Raw genomic sequence first — 18976 nt, forward strand, 5'->3', positions numbered from 1 at the left:
GTGCAAGACCAAAAGCGACATTCTATTGCAATAGAATGGAAATGTTAGATCCTATGGCAATGAGCATAGGAAAATTAGGATTACAATGCTCAGGTTGGGCAATCCGGTGGACCATGGGAGAAAGTCAATCGCGGAGGATGTGTTCTTGGAACACAGGCATGTTCGACTTTCTGGGAGAGGGGAAAATAGGGGATTTTTATTTGTATATATATATGTTTTTAAGCTCAGCTCTCAACGGGACCTCATTAATTGGATGTGCATCTATTGTAGCTTCATACTCCAGAAACATTACCAAAAACTACACGAAAACATGCATAGACTATGGCTAGTTTGAATATAATGGTATGGAACACCGGTGGGATAAACAAACAACACAAGCGCAAAAGCGTGCTTACACTGATGGAAAAAGAACATGTGGACGTGGCACTATTAAGCGAAACGCACATTTTAGAGGGAGACATAAATACGTTAGCGGATAACATATACCATAATATTGGTCACTCTTCTTTTGCTACGAGAACTAGAGGGGTAGCCATAGTCGTCAGACGCAAATTAAATATCGAATTGAAAGGGGTATGGTCGGATGCTGAGGGGCGCATAACTATAGCTAGGATTATACACAATAACAGGAAAATTGCATTGGCAGCGGTATATGCCCCGAATTTGTACGAAGTGGGGTTCTTCACTTCACTAACAGGAGAAATGTTAAACCATCCCGAGTACTCATATATAATAGGTGCGGATTTTAATGCCATTTGGAACCCAAGGATGGACAAAACTTACCTTTCCTTCTCCAGCGAACAAAAGAATTCATCTAAAGCATTAAAAGATTGGTCGAAATCAACAGGAGTAACTGATTTATGGCGTTCACTTAACCCCATGACCCGCAAGTACTCCTGTCGTTCGGCGAGACACAACACACTATCCAGAATTGATTACGTCTTTGCATCCCCGAGAATATTTGATAAATACGAAGTGGAAATGACACCCAATGCGCTATCAGATCACTGCTACTTAATCCTGAAAGCAACATTTGGTACACTATCTACCCGGGCCCCAAGATGGCGTTTTAATTCGATGCTGCTTAACAACAAGGAATTCATTACACAAATTAAAGAAGCTCTCACAGTATTCCTACAAGATAATGCTAACTCGGTGCAAGATCCCAGAATATTATGGATGTCGGTAAAGGGTATGATCAAGGATTTCTCGGATAGATTTACCTCCATATTGCGCAAAAATCAAAACACAAAACTGTCTGAAATGGAAAAGCTTTACTCAACGCTTTTTAATTCTTTAAAATACAACAACTCTACTAGACTAGATAACCAAGTTAACATTCTAAAGACCGAGATCAAAGCAATGTACAGACAAAAATCGGAATTGCAAATACGCAGCACTAGACAACAGCAGTACTTCCAAGGTTCTAAACCTAGTCACCTATTAGCCATGCGACTAAGAATTAATGCAAAATTTGCAGATATAACTGCCATTAGGAAACAACAAGCTCTAGTAACAGAACCCAAAATAATAAACGATACATTCAAAGAATTCTACTCCGATTTATATAACTCAGAAACGACCTTTGATCAAGACAAATTAGACACATATCTTAATCAAATTACTCTCCCTAAACTTACGGATGAAGAAGCTAAACAGTTAGAAGTACCGATCACATTAGAAGAACTCAAGAAGGCCATATCCGGAATGAAAAACGGCAAAGCTCCGGGAATTGACGGTATCCCATCAGAAATGTACATTTCTTGCTGGGACATATTTGGACCCTTATTACTAAATATGATCTTATACTCAGTCAAAGAGGGAAGCTTCATTGAACACCAAAATACCGCACTCATTTCAGTTCTTCACAAAAAAGACAAAGACCCCACTGAATGCGGTAGTTACCGTCCTTTAAGCCTCCTCGGAACCGATGTCAAACTGTACTCTAAGATATTAGCCATCAGATTGCAAAAGCATATGACGTCTTTAGTTCATACGGACCAAACAGGCTTCATAAAAGGTCGCCTGATCAATGATAACATAAGGCGAATACTGCACGTACTAGATACAGACAAAGAGGACATCACACCTAAGGCGATACTATCCCTGGATGCTATGAAAGCATTTGACAGGTTGGAATGGTCGTTTCTATGGGCAGTATTGGAAAGGATGGGGTTAGGAAAAGGTTTCATTGATATGATTAAAGTACTATACAAGGACCCATCGGCCATGATTACAACAGGCACAATCATCTCCAAAATCTTTCCGGTATCACGATCTGCCAGACAGGGTTGCCCTCTTAGTCCCGGACTATTCAATTTATCATTAGAGCCTTTAGCACAATATATAAGACAATCCCAATCCATAGAACCAATCGTAATCAAGGGCACACAACAAAAAATTTGTTTATATGCGGACGACGTAATATTGTTCATGCAAAACCCCAACACCACATTGCCTCATCTGCTCAAGTTGATTGAGAACTTTGGTGATTTATCGGGATTTAAGATAAATTGGCCGAAGTCGGCTTTCCTTCCACTTAACACCCCTGCAAAAAAAGATATAACCCTCCCAGGTGCGATACCGATGGTAAAACATTTCAGATGCTTGGGAGTGGAAATATTCCCCACCATAAGACAAACGGTGAAGCACAATTACACAAAAATACAGAACAAAATCAAGGACGACCTGGACAGGTGGGCAAAACTTAAAAACTCAGTACAGGCAAGGGTATCAATAGTTAAGATGGATGTATTACCAAGAATCAATTTCTTCAGCTCAATGCTTCCGTTACCTCCTCCAGAGGGCTACTGGAAAAGATTACAAACCTCCACATACAAATTTATTTGGAATAACAAACCACCTCGCATAAAAAGATCCACCGCACAGAGAAGTAAAGCAGACGGTGGCATGGCAGTCCCAGATTTTTTACAATATTTTAATGCCTTCACATTAAGACCATTGAAGAAGATATGGTTTGACCCCGAGGCTTTGGTATCTTGGAGAAAATTAGAAGAAAACATAGTAGCCCCACAGAGATTGAAAGACATAGCATACACTAAACTTTCAATCAAGCATTGTGAGCGAGAATTTGGCCCAATAATAACCCATGCAATCAGGACATGGCGGGAAACACAAAGGAAATTTCCTAACAATCAAGTATGGCATAATCACACTCCCATATTCAATAATAATGCTCTCTTAATGGGAAAACGACCTATAAGATTCCCTGTATGGGAAGAAAGAGGCATACACTCATTAGGGGATATTTTTAATAACAAGGGCCTCTGTAGTTATGTCGAAATATGCATAAAGTTTAACCTCACCGAGTCCACATGGCTTTTTTACATACAGTTACGACTTTGTATGAGATCTCACGGTGTTCCATTACACATACCAATTGAACACCACAGATACCACTAATTTTTCTATGAAAGAGATACATTGGGAGGTTTTGTATCAGGTTTTTATTATCAATTACTAACGTCCTCGTACGAAACCCTTCAACTAGACAATGTCTGGAGGAGGGATATACCAGACCTGGAAAATGACTTTGATTGGCAAGGAGCCTGGGCAAATGTCCGACTTACATCAAGGAACCCGGATCATCAACAAATCAATCTGAACTATATTCACAGGACATACTTGACTCCTATAAGGCTGTGCAAAATGGGGCTTATACAAGACTCCAAATGCTCCCAATGTACAAATGGGGACGAAGGAACATTTATGCACATGTATTGGGACTGCCCACCAGTTAAGGCATTCTGGAAAGATGTGTCCCAACAATTATCAATACTCGTATTTTGGAATATACCTGTACACCCCGCGGTATTGCTATTGAATGATGTTTTTGAGTTTGCAGTGAACCCACAACTAAAAAGATTGGTTTTATCGGGTATCACAGTAGCTAAAAAACTGATTGCATCACGTTGGTTTCAACCGGAAAAAATGTGCCGGAAAGTGTGGTTTCTTACATATCTTGATGTGATATATCAAGAAATATCAACAGCAAGAATTCTGGGGCTCAATGAATCCAAAATGTTAATGTGGTTAGAAGTGGTGGAGAGAATAAAAGCTAGCCTATAATGGTGATGTCTGGTTAGGAGTGAGGGATAATGGAGGTACTATCCAAGAGGGGGTCCGGGAGGGGGGGATTTGAGCTGGAGCATATGTGTGTAGGGTTTTAGAAAATAGGTATTAGGGGTATATTATATACTAACATTTATATAATTGTAACTTCGCTGGATATACACGGTATACGGTTAAAATGTTATTATTGACTATTTTTGTTTTATCCTGTTTCTGTACTTGCATATATTTTAACCACCTTTACTGAAAGTTTCATTATACATTGTGTGTTGAGTACTGACTTTTAATAAGTTTTGTTTTGCAATAATAAAAAAAAATTAAAAAAAAAAAAAGACATAGTGATAAAGGATGAGAACTAAGTGCAGACATAGTGATAAAGGATGAGAACTAGTTGCAGACATTGTGATAAAGGATGACTACTAAGTGCAGACATAGTGATAAAGGATGAGAACTAAGTGCAGACATAGTGATAAAGGATGAGAACTAGGTGCAGACATAGTGATAAAGGATGAGAACTAGGTGCAGACATAGTGATAAAGGATGAGAACTAGGTGCAGACATAGTGATAAAGGATGAGAACTAGGCGCTCACTTTTACAAACACGTCACACACACACTCACACACACACACACACACACAGACAGGGAGGTGATATTGGCGCCTTGAAATGAGTAATGAATAATAAATAAGACAGGTCACCTGAACTGCAGAAAACCTGGGATACAGAGAGATATAGAGATATTGAGAGATATAGAGAGAGATGTCTGGATTCAGAATACATGCATGCAGGTTAACCGGAGACAAGTGTTTATTGGAGACAGGCTTGTATGTCCTCCACACGTCAAGAACAAGCTGCCACAATTACATTTTGTAAACACAAATCTAAGGTGGATACTTGTTATACTTGTGTCTGCATACAGTCTCTCCTACAATAACTTTGATCATCATCATCACCACCATCATTATCTTCATAATAATAACAGTAATAATAATAGGACTCAGTTGATCTGTTCCTGATGGCTGTAGCAGCTAGTATCCTGCGAGCCCGCCCGTGTCAGCGCCCGTGTCAGCGCCCGTGTCAGCGCCCGTGTCAGCGCCCGTGTCAGCGCCCGTGAGACGGGCAGCCGTCGGATGTGGTTTTTTGAAGCGCGAACCTCCTGACCCGAACACTCAATAGATTGGCGGTCGGGAACGCTGTGATTATCTTATCTCGTTCCGCGGTTGCCATGCCGACGCCGACACTGGTGCCCCCTACGCTCTGTCAACACGGCGACACAATCGATTGGTCTGTCTGTGTTTACCGACCGTATAAGAAAGAGCTCAGGTTCCTCCTTTGAGGCAACATAATCTGCCTGGATTCAGGCTCTGATAGGGCGGATCTGTTCGTTTGAAATGATTAGGGTTATTATGATTTGATGGGTTGCCCCGCAGGGCAGAAGGAGGTCGGGATGAGTCATTGTCCAAATGAGTAGTTGTTGTTTGTCCGCCCTCGATCATCCAAGCGGCAACGTTTCTATTTATATCTCGGCTGATTGTGTCTGAGGACACAGAAATAGATGGCGGCGGCGGTGGTGGTGGTGATAGTCTAATGGTTACAGAGGACTTTGGACCAGAAGGTCACCGGATCGAATCTGCAGACCTGTGGGTGTGAATTAATGAGAGGGGTTTTCTCTCAGTTATTACCCTCCAAGGCTGTGTCCTCTTTTTGTCGACTAATTGATTAGTTTGTTTCATCTGGATTCTGTTTGAGTTTCCCCCACATGTAATAGTGCATAAGGTCCTAGTGCTTACCAGAGAAGTGTTTTCAGTAAATAATGTATTCAGCTTGGGAAATAAATCATAGGAATCGACTCGCAAATCCTTGGTCGACTAAAAGACCAAAACGACCGATTAATCAGCTAATCGACTTTGACCAAAACGACCGATTAATCATCAAATCGACTTTGACCAAAAGCGACCGATTAATTAGCTAATCGACTAAGACCAAAGCAAGTGATTAAACACCTAAACAACTAAGACCAAACTGACAGATGAATCAGCTAAACGACTATGACCAAACACACCGATTAATCAGCTAATCGACTAAGACCAAACCCACCGATTAATCAGCTAATCGACTAAGACCAAACCCACCGATTAATCAGCTAATCGACTAAGACCAAACCCACCTATTAATCAGCTATAAACAACTAAGACTAAACTGACTGATTAAGTGAGGTGGGCAGCCCTATTACCATCAGAGGCCATCGATGCGAGGCAACGAACCTGCATCAGTTTCCCAGTGGCTAACAGTAAGTGGGTATCTACCACAACCACTCACAGGAATCGTGTGCTGCGTTCTCACAAACACAGTGTTTGTGGCGGCACTGTGGCACAGTGGTTAGCACTGCTGCCTCACAGCAAGAAGGTTGTGGGTTTGAACCCCAGCAGGGGCCCTTTCTGTGGGGAGTTTGCATGCTCTCCCTGTGTTCGCGTGGGTTTCCTCTGGGTACTCTGGTTTCCTCCCACACCATAAAGACATGCATGGTAGGCAGGGACTACAGATGAAAACTAGCTCATTAGCTAATTCTGGCACATTTACATTGATGTGGAAACTGAAGATGTTGATTAATGTGCACTGTCCCTGGGTAAAAAATGAAATAACTTAACTTAACTTGTGTCGTCACGTCTTTGTGCTGAAGCGTGTGTTTTCTCTCCGGAACCTTCCCAGCAGGAGCAGCCTGCCGCCGACGAGCTCCTCCCCCGTCCCGCCGGCTCCTCCCCCCCTCGACCCCCCATCTCCAAGTGCGGCGACCTCATCCTCCACATGGAGTACCGGCCCGACGACGAGAAGGTGCTGGTGACGGTGATCGCGGCCCAGGACATCCCGGACAAGGGGCGCAGCGGGATGGACGCGTGGCAGGTGCACGTGGTCCTCCTGCCGTCCAAGAAGCAGCGGCACAAGACGTCCGTCCAGAAGGGCTCGCTGCCGCGCTTCAACGAGACCTTCCGCTTCTCCCGCCTGGAGCCCTCCGACCTGCCGGCGTCCGCCCTGCGCTTCCGCCTCTACGCCCTGGGGGGCCGCATGTCCCGCGAGCGCATGATGGGGGAGAGGGTGCTGCGCCTGGGGGGGCTCAACCCGGAGGGGGGCGAGACGGAGACCACGCTGGTGCTGGAGCCGCGCAGCAACCTGAAGGTGAGGAGGCGACCGGGGATGGCTGCTTTTTTATATAGCAGCTTTTGTCCAAAGCGCTTTAAAATTTTGTTCCTCACATTTTACCCATTCACTCACACATTCACACACCGACGGCGGAGGCAACCATGCAAGGTGCCAACCTGCTCATCGGGAGCAATTAGGGGTTAAGTGTCTTGCTCAAGGACACATCGACACGCTGCCCGGGAGGAGCAGGAATCGAACCGGGAACCTCCGGATTGCCAGACGACTGCTCTACATCCCGAGCCACTGTCGCCCCTGGCACGGTAGCGTCGCGATTAGGGTTGATTACCGTTGGAGCGGCTGGGTAGTAGCACTCGCCTACCACCAGAGAGACTCTGGGTTCGAATCCAGCTGTCAGCGGTACCTCCGGCTTGGTCAGTCGTCCTACAGTGCCTAACAGTGCACTTTCTATCTTTTTCTCCGCATTGCCCTACTGTCGGTCTGGGGAGGGTGTAGACTTACTACCACATGCTGCCCTACAGTGTTCGCGGGTGGGAAGCCGGTGGGGTACGAGTCCTGGTCATTGCAAACAGCGACTCCTACTGGTCGGTCGGGGCACCTGTTCAGCAGGGAGGGGATCTGGGGGAAATAGCGTGAACCTCTGCACGCGTTACGTTCTCCCAGTGAAACTCCTCGCTGTCAGGTGAAAGGAAGCGGCTGGTATGTGATACTCTACACACCCTCCCCAGACCGACAGTAGGGCAGCATATGGTAGTCAGAAAAAGATAGAAAGGTAAAAACAAAAAAAGGTATGGGTACCGTTCACATTTGAACCGATACCGGTACCTGTATCAGTTCCTGGAATTCGGAATCGGTACCCAATGGTACCTTTTTTTGGTACTTAACTCTCTGTAATAGCAAAACATCTAATTTCAATTGTAAAATATAAGTCCAAACTTCAAAATTTCAGCATTGTTATTTATTTAGAACATTTTGTTATTTACTGTTGTAACACACCACACAAAATTAATTGCATGATCATGTATTATGTTTTTAAACGTTTAAATATCAACATTATCTGGCCATCCTCAGTAAATATGATCAAACTCCTCTGACCCTGTCTGGTCTTTCCAAAGACCCAAGAGACGAGACAGTAATATATATATATATATTTGTGAAAAAGGCTTGTCTAGTATATTACACTCTTATACTAAACATATAAAGGTACCCAAATTTAGTACCAATTGATCTAGCATGAATCTGTCCTCTGTAGTAACTTAAAAGTACAGAGTTCGGTACCCAACCCTAATCATAATAGAGGAAGCTTTCAAATGTAAACAAATCTGTGGGACCAGTGGAATAATCTGCTATGGGTGTTAAAGATGCCTAGCAAAGGCAGGGCAGCTGGGTAGCGTCGTAGAGGACTAAGCACTTGCCTACCACCGCAGAGACTCTGGGATCTAATCCAGCTGTCAGCGGTACCTCTGATCTGGGGGAAATAGCGTCCAGTGAAACTCCTCGCTGTCAGGTGAAAAGAAACGGCTGGCGACTCGTCTACACCCTCGCCAGACCGACAGTGGGGCAATGCGTGTAACGACCAGGAAGGGAATTGGCCTAACGACTAAATTGGGGATGGGAGAAAATGATTGAAAGGCAAAAAAGAATTATAATAATAAAAAAATATGCCTAGCAAAGGTATCAGATCTTTATCCCTTGTGTTCTTTGATTGGACAGTAGCTTTAGTGTATTTCTCTGTGCTGTCTCAATGTAGCTGAACATTATTTGAAGTGTACTTGTGTGTTTCTCTGTGCTGTCTCAATGTAGCTGAACATTATTTGAAGTGTACTTGTGTGTTTCTCTGTGCTGTTTCAATGTAGCTGAACATTATTTGAAGTGTACTCTGTCTATTTTATCTTACTCTTTTTATTATTGTCTATTTAAAACTGAATCAAACCATAGACAAAGGTGGCCTGTTGGGATGTTAGATCCTAATGTAAAAAAACTGTGATTTGATATGTCTGCACTTTATGTGCTAATTTTATGCCCGTCTTTTTTCTGTCGTGAAGCACTTTGAGCTGCAGTTTCTGTATGAAAGGTGCTCTACAAATAAAGTTTATTATTATTATTATTACTTGTGTGTTTCCTGTCTGTCCTCCAGAGTGTGGACTCCCAGCTGAGCCTGTCCACGGTGTCCCAGAGCGACAGCGCCTCCTCCACTCAGTCTCTGACCCACGGGGGCGCCCCGGAGCTGCTGGTGGGCCTGTCCTACAACGCCACCACGGGACGCATGTCCGTAGAGATCATTAAAGGAAGCCACTTCCGCAACCTGGCCATCAACAGACCGCCAGGTCAGTACAGCAACACTGTTTCAACCAAATTAGACATTATGCCATTTGGTGGAGGCGTGTATCGAAAAGTACCTTGATTGCGTACATTTTTAGGCATGGGTGGGCTTGGCCCCAGTGGGAATTGAACCCCTAACCGTGGTAGTGCCACGCTTTGAGCTACGCGGGACTCGCGACAAAAAAACGTGAACCATGTTTCTGTTTCTCGATCGTACAAATGCGATAATTGTCGTACGTCTAGCGAGCCTGTACCGTCAAAATGAAATTCAGATCAAATTGTCAAACTATAGGCGCTGCGGATCAAATATGACTCACGATCCAGCGATATCGTACCAAAACGGACCGAAATGTTGTCAGGAACATATTTTTAGCTTCAACTTTAGGTAGAAGAGAGTTTATGAGCAAGTCGCACATGGATGCACGTGGGTACACTACACACACTCATCATAACTCTTCCCCTTCTGTGTCAGACACCTACGGGAGGCTGACGCTGCTGAACTCGGCGGGCCAGGAGATCTCGCGCTGCAAGACGTCGGTGCGCCGGGGCCAGCCCAACCCCATCTACAAGGAGACCTTCGTGTTCCAGGTGGCCCTGTTCCAGCTGTCCGACGTCACGCTCACGGTGTCCGTCTACAGCCGGCGCAGCATGAAGCGCAAGGAGATGGTGGGCTGGATCGCCCTGGGGGGGAGCGGCAGCGGGGAGGAGGAGCGGCTCCACTGGCAGGACATGAAGGAGTGCCGGGGCCAGCAGGTCTGCCGCTGGCACGTTCTCCTGGAGGCCTGAGGACGGGCCCCCCCTGCTCTCCTCCTGGAGGCCTGAGGACGGGGCCCCCCCTGCTCTCCTCCTGGAGGCCTGAGGATGGGGCCCCCCCTGCTCTCCTCCTGGAGGCCTGAGGACGGGGTCCCCCCTGCTCTCCTCCTGGAGGCCTGAGGACGGGGTCCCCCCTGCTCTCCTCCTGGAGGCCTGAGGACGGGCCCCCCCCTGCTCTCCTCCTGGAGGCCTGAGGACGGGGCCCCCCCTGCTCTCCTCCTGGAGGCCTGAGGACGGGCCCCCCCTGCTCTCCTCCTGGAGGCCTGAGGACGGGCCCCCCCCTGCTCTCCTCCTGGAGGCCTGAGGACGGGCCCCCCCCTGCTCTCCTCCTGGAGGCCTGAGGACGGGGCCCCTGCCCTCCTTAACCCTTTCACTACCACACTACCAAAGGGTTAACCCTTTCACTGTGACAATACCAAAGGGTTAACCCTTTCACTACCACACTACCAAAGGGTTAACCCTTTCACTACCACACTACCAAAGGGTTAACCCTTTCACTACCACAATACCAAAGGGTTAACCTTTTCACTGCGACAATACAGAAGGTTAACCCTTTCACTACCACACTACCAAAGGGTTAACCCTTTCACTGCGACAATACCAAAGGGTTAACCCTTTCACTGCCACAATACCAAAGGGTTAACCCTTTCACTGTGACAATACCAAAGGGTTAACCCTTTCACTACCACACTACCAAAGGGTTAACCCTTTCACTACCACAATACCAAAAGGTTAACCCTTTCACTGTGTTAACCATTTCACTACCACACTACCAAAGGGTTAACCTTTTCACTGCGACAATACAGAAGGTTAACCCTTTCACTACCACACTACCAAAGGGTTAACCTTTTCACAGCGACAATACCAAAGGGTTAATCATTTCACTACCACACTACCAAAGGGTTAACCTTTTCACAGCGACAATACCAAAGGGTTAACCCTTTCACTACCACACTACCAAAGGGTTAACCTTTTCACAGCGACAATACCAAAGGGTTAACCCTTTCACTACCACACTACCAAAGGGTTAACCTTTTCACTGCGACAATACAGAAGGTTAACCCTTTCACTACCACACTACCAAGTCTGTAGTGTGGTAGTGAAAGGGTTAAATAGGTTCTGGGTGTTCGACACCGATTTACCGTGATTCCGATTTCGATTCAGATTTGATGCCGATTTGATTAATTTAGGCTTTAATGGCGCTGGTTTCAGGGGGGCCTATACCGTTGCTGTCAAAAGATGTCATTTGGTGGATTGAGTTCAGTAAAGTAGTAGTTCAGTAGAAACTCAGTGACGGCTGCAGGAAGGCAGGCAAACTAGAAATAACGTTATCTTCACACATCCACTGAAGAAAGGCATAGATTAAAGGTCCCATATTGTAGTCCTATTCAACAAGTTAATACAGGTCTTTGAGGTCCCCTAAACATGTCTTTTACGTTTTTTGTAAAACACAGATTATGCATCCTAGCAGCCTCTGTACCTCTCTGTTTCAGTCCTGTTCTCAATGGGCTGTTTCTGTGTCTGTAACGAGCGAGCCGCCTCGATCCTACAAATACGATCATTATCGTTCATCTACAGTATATTCATCTAGCAATGCTGTACGAGCCTGTAAGGTCAAACGAAATGCAGATCAAACTGTCAAACTAGGCGTCGCAGATCAAATGTGACTCTTTTTAGGTTCAACCTTAGGTAGAAAAGAGAATGTTCACGAGCAAGCCGCCATTTTGTACATGCACGTTTTTCATATGCGCACACGAGTCAAGGATGAGATTTGCAATGAGCTTCCTGCACGTAAAGACGGAACTCCAAACGACCTGTTTAAAGGCACAGTTTCTGAATACGGGCTAGGTGCAAAATCTGATTTCACAGTTTGAATGTTAGTAAGCCCGTCAGAGACCCAAATATATAGCACAAGCACTGAAAAGGTGAATTATTCACAATATGGGACCTTTATAAAACAATCTCTGGATTTTAAGAATCGATGTTGGCTCATTTGAATGAAACGTTTCGATATTGGACTTTTTCAATATTTCTACCCGGCCCTATTCTTAACATATTCTGGCAGGTCCCCACATGACAACAGTTGTAATATGTTTGTGATGTGTTTCAATGTAACTGGGTCCCACGGCGAGAGAAAAACACATCTAATTTGGGCCCCTGACTTGAAAGGTTTAGGAAATCCTGAACCTGAGGTGTCTTGGACCAATCGCAGGGCTGGGGATCAGTGCCAAGGGTGTTGTTGTTGGGTGGGCTGATTAATAAAAAAATTGAAAAGGCTTTAAGAATTTAATGAACTAATTGAGGTCTAGCAAATATGTGTCTCAAACTCTCACAGTTAAGACGGGTATGGGGTGTTTATTTCTCAGCCTGAGTGGTCCTGCATGGACTAATGATCTGATATTGAAATCTGTATTTGCCATGTCTTCATAGAGTGCTGTTACATATATGTCTCAAACCCAGGGCAAAGGATGGTTTCTCGTTTGTTTTAGCCACGTGATTATCTGTATTGAGATAGACTTTTGACACATGATCAACACCTAGCGAACGGGCCCTGTTTCATTGTGACATCGCTAAGTGACTAAATCGTCTCGTGGGGGTGAGGTTAGCCCGTCGAAATTAATTGAGATTTTGCTACTTTTATCTATTGCAACAGCTATTTATTACATTAAAATACAAGGCGTAGATATGACTGTTAACAGTTGATTTTACAATCAACAGAAATGACGAGAATTTGGCATCATTTGGCAATTAACAAAGCTAATGTCAACACAGCTCTTGTCTTGTTGTTTTCGATTAGAGCACATGGCATTTACACCCATGTGGCAGGAATATGCGGTCTGGTGAAATGAGGCAGATGGGTCTCAAACCTGGACTCGGAACTTGTCTGGAGTCGTCCCTGAAGTGATTTGGCACACACTGGCAGGAAAGAAAACGTACAATCTTTTACCTTTTGTCACCGGTATCAGAGCTTTGTGTTGCCATGCGGCCCCATTGGTGAAGGGTGAAGGCACAATATTGTATGTTTTATCTAAGAGTGTATAGAAATATGGCAGGCTTTTGTCAAGTTCTCACCGACGCCAGGACAGACGTGTGAGGAATACGGAGTGGATTATGATATCAAGCTCTTTCACCTTGATTGAACATTTGCTTTAGCCCGTTGGATGGTTTAGTTTGCACTTTGGAACACGTTGTCACTCGTCGGCCAAGCTGGAAAGCCGGAACTCGTTGCTTATGAACCCAACCCAACCTTACCTTAACCCTAACCTTAATCTTACCAAAGTCCTCATGTCTAACCTTAACCTCAAATAAAGATTTCAAAATGTTTTTTTTTTTTTTTTTCTTACTTTTTTCCCGTATTTTTCTCCCATCCCAATTTAGTCGTTATGCCAATTCCCTTCCTGGTCGTTGCGCGCATTTCTCCCCCCACTGTCGGCCTAGGGAGGGTTGAAGACTATCACATGTCTCCTCCGATACATGTGGAGTCAGCCAGCCGCTTCTTTTCACCTGACAGCGAGGACTCTCACTGGGGGAGTGTAACACGTGGGAGGATCACACTATCTCCCCCAGATCCCTTCCCTGCTGAACAGGCGCCCCGACCGACCAGTAGGAGTCGCTGTTTACAACAACCAGGATACATACCCCACCGGCTTCCCACCCGTTAACACTGACAATTGTGTTAGTAGGGACAACTGACCAAGCCGGAGGTACCGCTGACAGCTGGATTCGATCCCAGAGTCTCTGCGGTGGTAGGCGAGCGCTTAGTCCACTGTGCTAGCCCAGCCGCCCTCTCAAAATGTTTTTCTTGTAGTCATTCACCATTTTCAAAGATGTAGCGATTTTTGCCTTTGCAGCTTGGCCAACAAACGGGGGAATGCTTTGGAACCTACTGGAACTCGTTCAAGACATTAGAACCATTTTTAAATGGTAGTTTCACCAGATCTGATGAACCGCTGTCCTCGGCTGAGGGCCGCGTCTCACTGCACACCAACACCTATGACTCGGCAAAGAGAAAACAAGGGGGCGTGGCGGCGTGACTCAGCAGAAACAACATCCAATCAAATGACTCAGCAGAAACAACATCCAATCAGAGTGCTTCACTTGTGTGTTGATGGTTATGCATATTATACAATCAGCTGTTGAACTTTACTGAGATGGATTGATATTTACAGTGTGTGCGCCATGCAAACACCCAGGGCTAAACAGGAGGTGGAGTTTGGTCTATTCTGTATATCGGAAAAATAACTTTTATGAATATTTTTTTTTACGATAAGGCAGGGATGACGTCATTTTTCAACTCTGACTCATATCTCATTCCATGTCGCGAAGCGTCGCGGTTCATCTGAAGACGGATTCCGGATTACACAGCCGTACAGACCCGGTGTCATTACCGTTCAGGGTTTTCTCCTGACACACTCGGCTTCCCCGCGCTCTCCGTCTCCCTCTCTCATTCATATTCCATATACATTCATGATTGCCCATCCACTCCTGGGAGAGTTGTGCTACTACTACAGGAAGGAAAGACTCTTAACCCCATTTGATGAGAACATCTGCCCTCTCTGGCTGACTGGCTCATTGAGAGACTTCCACCCGGGGCAAAGCGCTCGTTTAAACAGCCCATCATCAACACTTGGCTCAGAAGAGGCTTTAAATATCTCACTGCAGCCGCTAATAACACCAGATGAATTACCCCGGCAATGTGTGTTTTTCACCCCCCCCCCTCTCTCTGTCTCTCTCTCTCTCTTTCTCTCTCTCTCTCTCTCTCTCTCTCTCTCTCTCTCTCTCTCTCTCTCTCTCTCTCTGACTGTCTCTCTCTTTCTCTCTGTCTCTGTCTTTCTCTCTCTCTGTGTGTCTCTCTCTTTCTCTCTCTGTGTCTCTGTCTTTCTCTCTCTCTGTGTCTGTCTGTCTGTCTGTCTCTCTCTATCTCTCTCTCTCCCACTCTCTCTCTCTATCTCTCTCTCTCTGGTAATTGGTAGTTATGGTATTTGGATTCTACAGTGTAGAGATGATGTTAATGCCCACACAGCACACACACACACACACACACACACACACACACACACACACACACTGAGGAGAGGGAGTTAGAGAGGATGTTTATGGTGATGATGCTTTCCCAGACGGGCATTATGGATGAAGCCACAAGATGTTACACTCTGCTACTAACGCGCCTGCAGGCTGTGTTTCTCTGATTGTCACCAGAGCCACAACACAACACCAGATCTTGGCCAAAATATATACACGCCAAAAAAGAAAGAAAAGGCACGAGGCTGCTGCTCTCCCCTAGTTTTTTTTATATTATATTATTTCTAGTAGTGGGACTTGATTAAAAAAGTCTTTATAGTTAATTAATCTAAATTAATCGCATTTTAAATGCATATCAATATGCATTTTCAAATCCCACGGAAACAGAGTGTTTCACAAAGGTTTTTGTAATGTGTGTATACCGCAATAATTCAGCGTGATTATCCAAAATGGCCATCCGCTGCCTTTATTTCACCTCTCGAGTCAAAACAAAGGACTTCTTCATCTTCTCGTGTCACCTTCCCCCACTCTGAGCACCCGTCTGGGATCGCTTTCGGAGCAGATGCTCCTTGGCTACAACGGTGGTCAATACCGTTCACGACCGGACGTGGTCACTCGTCCGAACGGCTCGTCAAATGACGCTCGCCGGATGTTTCGTCTTGTAACTCGAGAATGGAATCACACAATAGGTTGAGTGTGGTGGTGGTGACGATCGAAAGCTGGCAAATTCAACTTTCCAACAATGTATTGGTCGATAAAGTCCCAGCCCTAATTATTTCAAATATTTCAACTACTGTATGTGAGTAGCACTTTGTAATTTTGCTGGCATTTGAAAAAGCATGATAAGAGAAAACATCACTTTCCAACATAATTTATTATTTTCAGTCGTTTCAGCTCACGTCGAGACGGAGGAGGGAGGAGCCACGGCGCGTATCCCCTGTTATTTTGAAACGTCTTTGGGTAACTTGTAGAAGACGACAGAAAGGCAGCCTTTGGTCGAGAATTTGTGATTTGTGACTCGTCGTTGTGATTAATTGTGATTTCAATATCAATCGAAATAACCTGGATTATCATTTTTGCCATAAATATCGAGCAGCCCTATTATCCGCACACAGTACCTGCCCAGTGAGTGGGGGGATCGGATCTAAACAACTTCCAGAACCTTTCCGGCCCCTCAGGTCCAGGTAATAGACATGATTAGAGGAATTAGACCCTCTACGCCTCAAACCACCAGAGGACATGACTCACTCTACTGAACCACGTGGCCCCTTGGGAACAAGTTCCACCGATCACCCGACTAATCATCCTCATTCATCTCCATGACATCTCCGGCTAAGACAGCGACGCGCTGCGGTCGATACCGGCGACTGTTCTTGGAAGTGGGCCAATTAGACGAAAGAAGGTCAAACATTTACAATGTTGTTGTTTTTTTTGTATCCGAGGTCAGAACCACTTCTCTCGCGAACAGTGAGGTCATTTAAGACGTGAGCGAGTAAAACCGCAGGCATGAGACGAGTTTATACGGAATTCGGGGGAAGCGAACGCGGCACCGAAAATTGATAACGAGGTAGTTCATGTATAACGTTGAGTTATACACTGTATCGAATGAAGGACTCGTGGGAATACTGTATCTGATGAACCTTGGGAAGCCGGGTTGTAACAGGTTGTTGTTGTGTTTATACTGCAGACATGTTTTGACTCTTCGGTTCAGGCACGTGTGTGAGGTATCTTTGAATAGGAGAGCTGATGGGAAATGAGTTTTGCCCCTTAGATTCTGGTTTCTTAAACCAAATAACCTGACCCGCCAGATGGGTCAGTTGCACAGAACCACCATCTGGGAAGTCGCTCTTTGAAACTGGTTGGAATAGGGCCGGCACTTAAAAGAAACAACCTGGCAGAGTATCTTCGCCCCTAGCTGCCAGTAGTAGTTCCTCAAAAGACACTGATTGGTCCGAACCCACTGTGTTTCGGGGCACAAGAGCATAACTTGAACCCTGACTAAATGGATTCGTGGAAGCCATGCTGCCGTGCAAGATTATTAAACCATGGCTTCAGGATCCAAAATAGGTCTGAGAATCCCCCCCCCACCCCTCCATGTTTAGATCTAAGTCATGGTGAAATGTAGGGCTGTCCTTGACTAAAGAAATCCTTAGTCGACTAACAGTTCATCTATTTGTTGATTTAATCACTCAAATCTATAAAATTGTGTTTTCTTACATAGAATTAAGATGTGCTCATTATTTTTCAAGAAATAACTCATGGGAAAAAGCACAAAAAAGTCTTAGTCTTGTCTTGGTCTTGGTCGACTAAAAACAAAACCAACCAGTTCATTGACATCCCCGGGGAAATGAATACCACTTGACTTGATAAAGAACCCAGGGTCAGTGCTCCTATTCTCAGACGCTTTAACGCCTCGTATAACGGGTCCAGAGATGACATCAATGTGACACGTACATGGTATATCTACTGCACATAATGTGATGTATTTTATGCATGTCATTAAAGTCTCTGTACATACTCCATAATATCTATAATATATTTTTCAAAAAGGTGATAAATCCTTAACATGTTCTCCTGAAACCATTAGGCCAGTGTATTAGTCCGGCTGCATGTGCCATCCCTGCTCCCAGGTCGAGAGACTCATGTGTGAAGTGCCTGTAGGGGTATGCCTTTTTACGGGAGATACATCTATTATGAATAAGAAGAGGTCCAAATATTGCATGAACCTGTTTGATGTGAATGCAGTTGTCGTGGGATTGTATGCATGAAACGTTGAACTCCTCGGCGAGGATGCACCGATACCCACCGTGCGTTTGAAGAATTCACGTACGCTCCCCCCCCCCCCCTGTTCCCCCGGGACGGTTCAATCAGTATTTGTGAACACGCACCGCTCTCCTGAAGCTAGAAATTGGAGAGAGAGAGAGAGAACTCCCCAATCTGTAATGTAAACATGTGGGGCTACTCCATAGATGTTGAATGTGGCTCGGTTCAGCTCAGTTCATTTTTATTTCGGATATCGGACACATAACAATGGTCCGATGGTCATGAATTGAAAATGGGGGACCCTGATGGAAACAAGACAAACGTCTTTCTCAGGTCTGCATCCCCTTAACAATTGTATGTATTGAGCCGTACTGTATTGTACCCATTCTGCAATCTGTTAAATAAAGTTTTCATTCATTCATTCATTCATTCATTCCATAAATCGCCAACGTTTTACCAGCTGCTCTGATCTTAGGAGGCCATACAATGTTTATGTGAGCTCTTGCACCCAAATGAGGTTTTAATTCTGCATGCTTCAGACCTTCTAGCAACGCTGGGATATAAATCTAGTTTTGAGGCCATGAAGTCGCAAGCCCAAATTATTAGGTTTATATTCTAGCAAAGGTCTGAACCATCTCAACCTCATTTGGGTGTAAGAGCTCACATTCATAAACATGTTATGGCCTCATGGAGTCACAAGCCCCATTCACATGTCTATGGAGCAGCCCTTGGGTTCTCTCTCTCTGATTTCAAGCTTTAGGAGAGAGCGTTGCGTGCTCACAACAAATACTGACTGAACTGTCCCCC

The 18976-nt window shown here is 45.0% G+C and overlaps 1 protein-coding gene across 1 annotated transcript in view; it reads left to right on the forward strand.

Annotated features, from left to right (window-relative positions):
* The window catches only part of LOC311223828 (synaptotagmin-16-like), a gene marked incomplete at both ends in the record, with an annotated part of 39915 nt that extends 29558 nt beyond the window's left edge, over positions 1-10357 (forward strand). Inside the window, 3 exons of the mRNA XM_084308593.1 lie at positions 6803-7267; positions 9387-9576; positions 10044-10357. Coding sequence (XP_084164719.1) covers positions 6803-7267; positions 9387-9576; positions 10044-10357 — 969 coding nt within the window. The remainder of the gene's footprint in view (positions 1-6802; positions 7268-9386; positions 9577-10043) is intronic.
* Between the last annotated feature and the right edge of the window lie 8619 nt (positions 10358-18976).

The sequence above is a fragment of the Notolepis coatsorum genome (assembly GCF_963971535.1).
Source record: "Notolepis coatsorum genome assembly, chromosome: 2".
NCBI lineage: Eukaryota > Metazoa > Chordata > Actinopteri > Aulopiformes > Paralepididae > Notolepis > Notolepis coatsorum.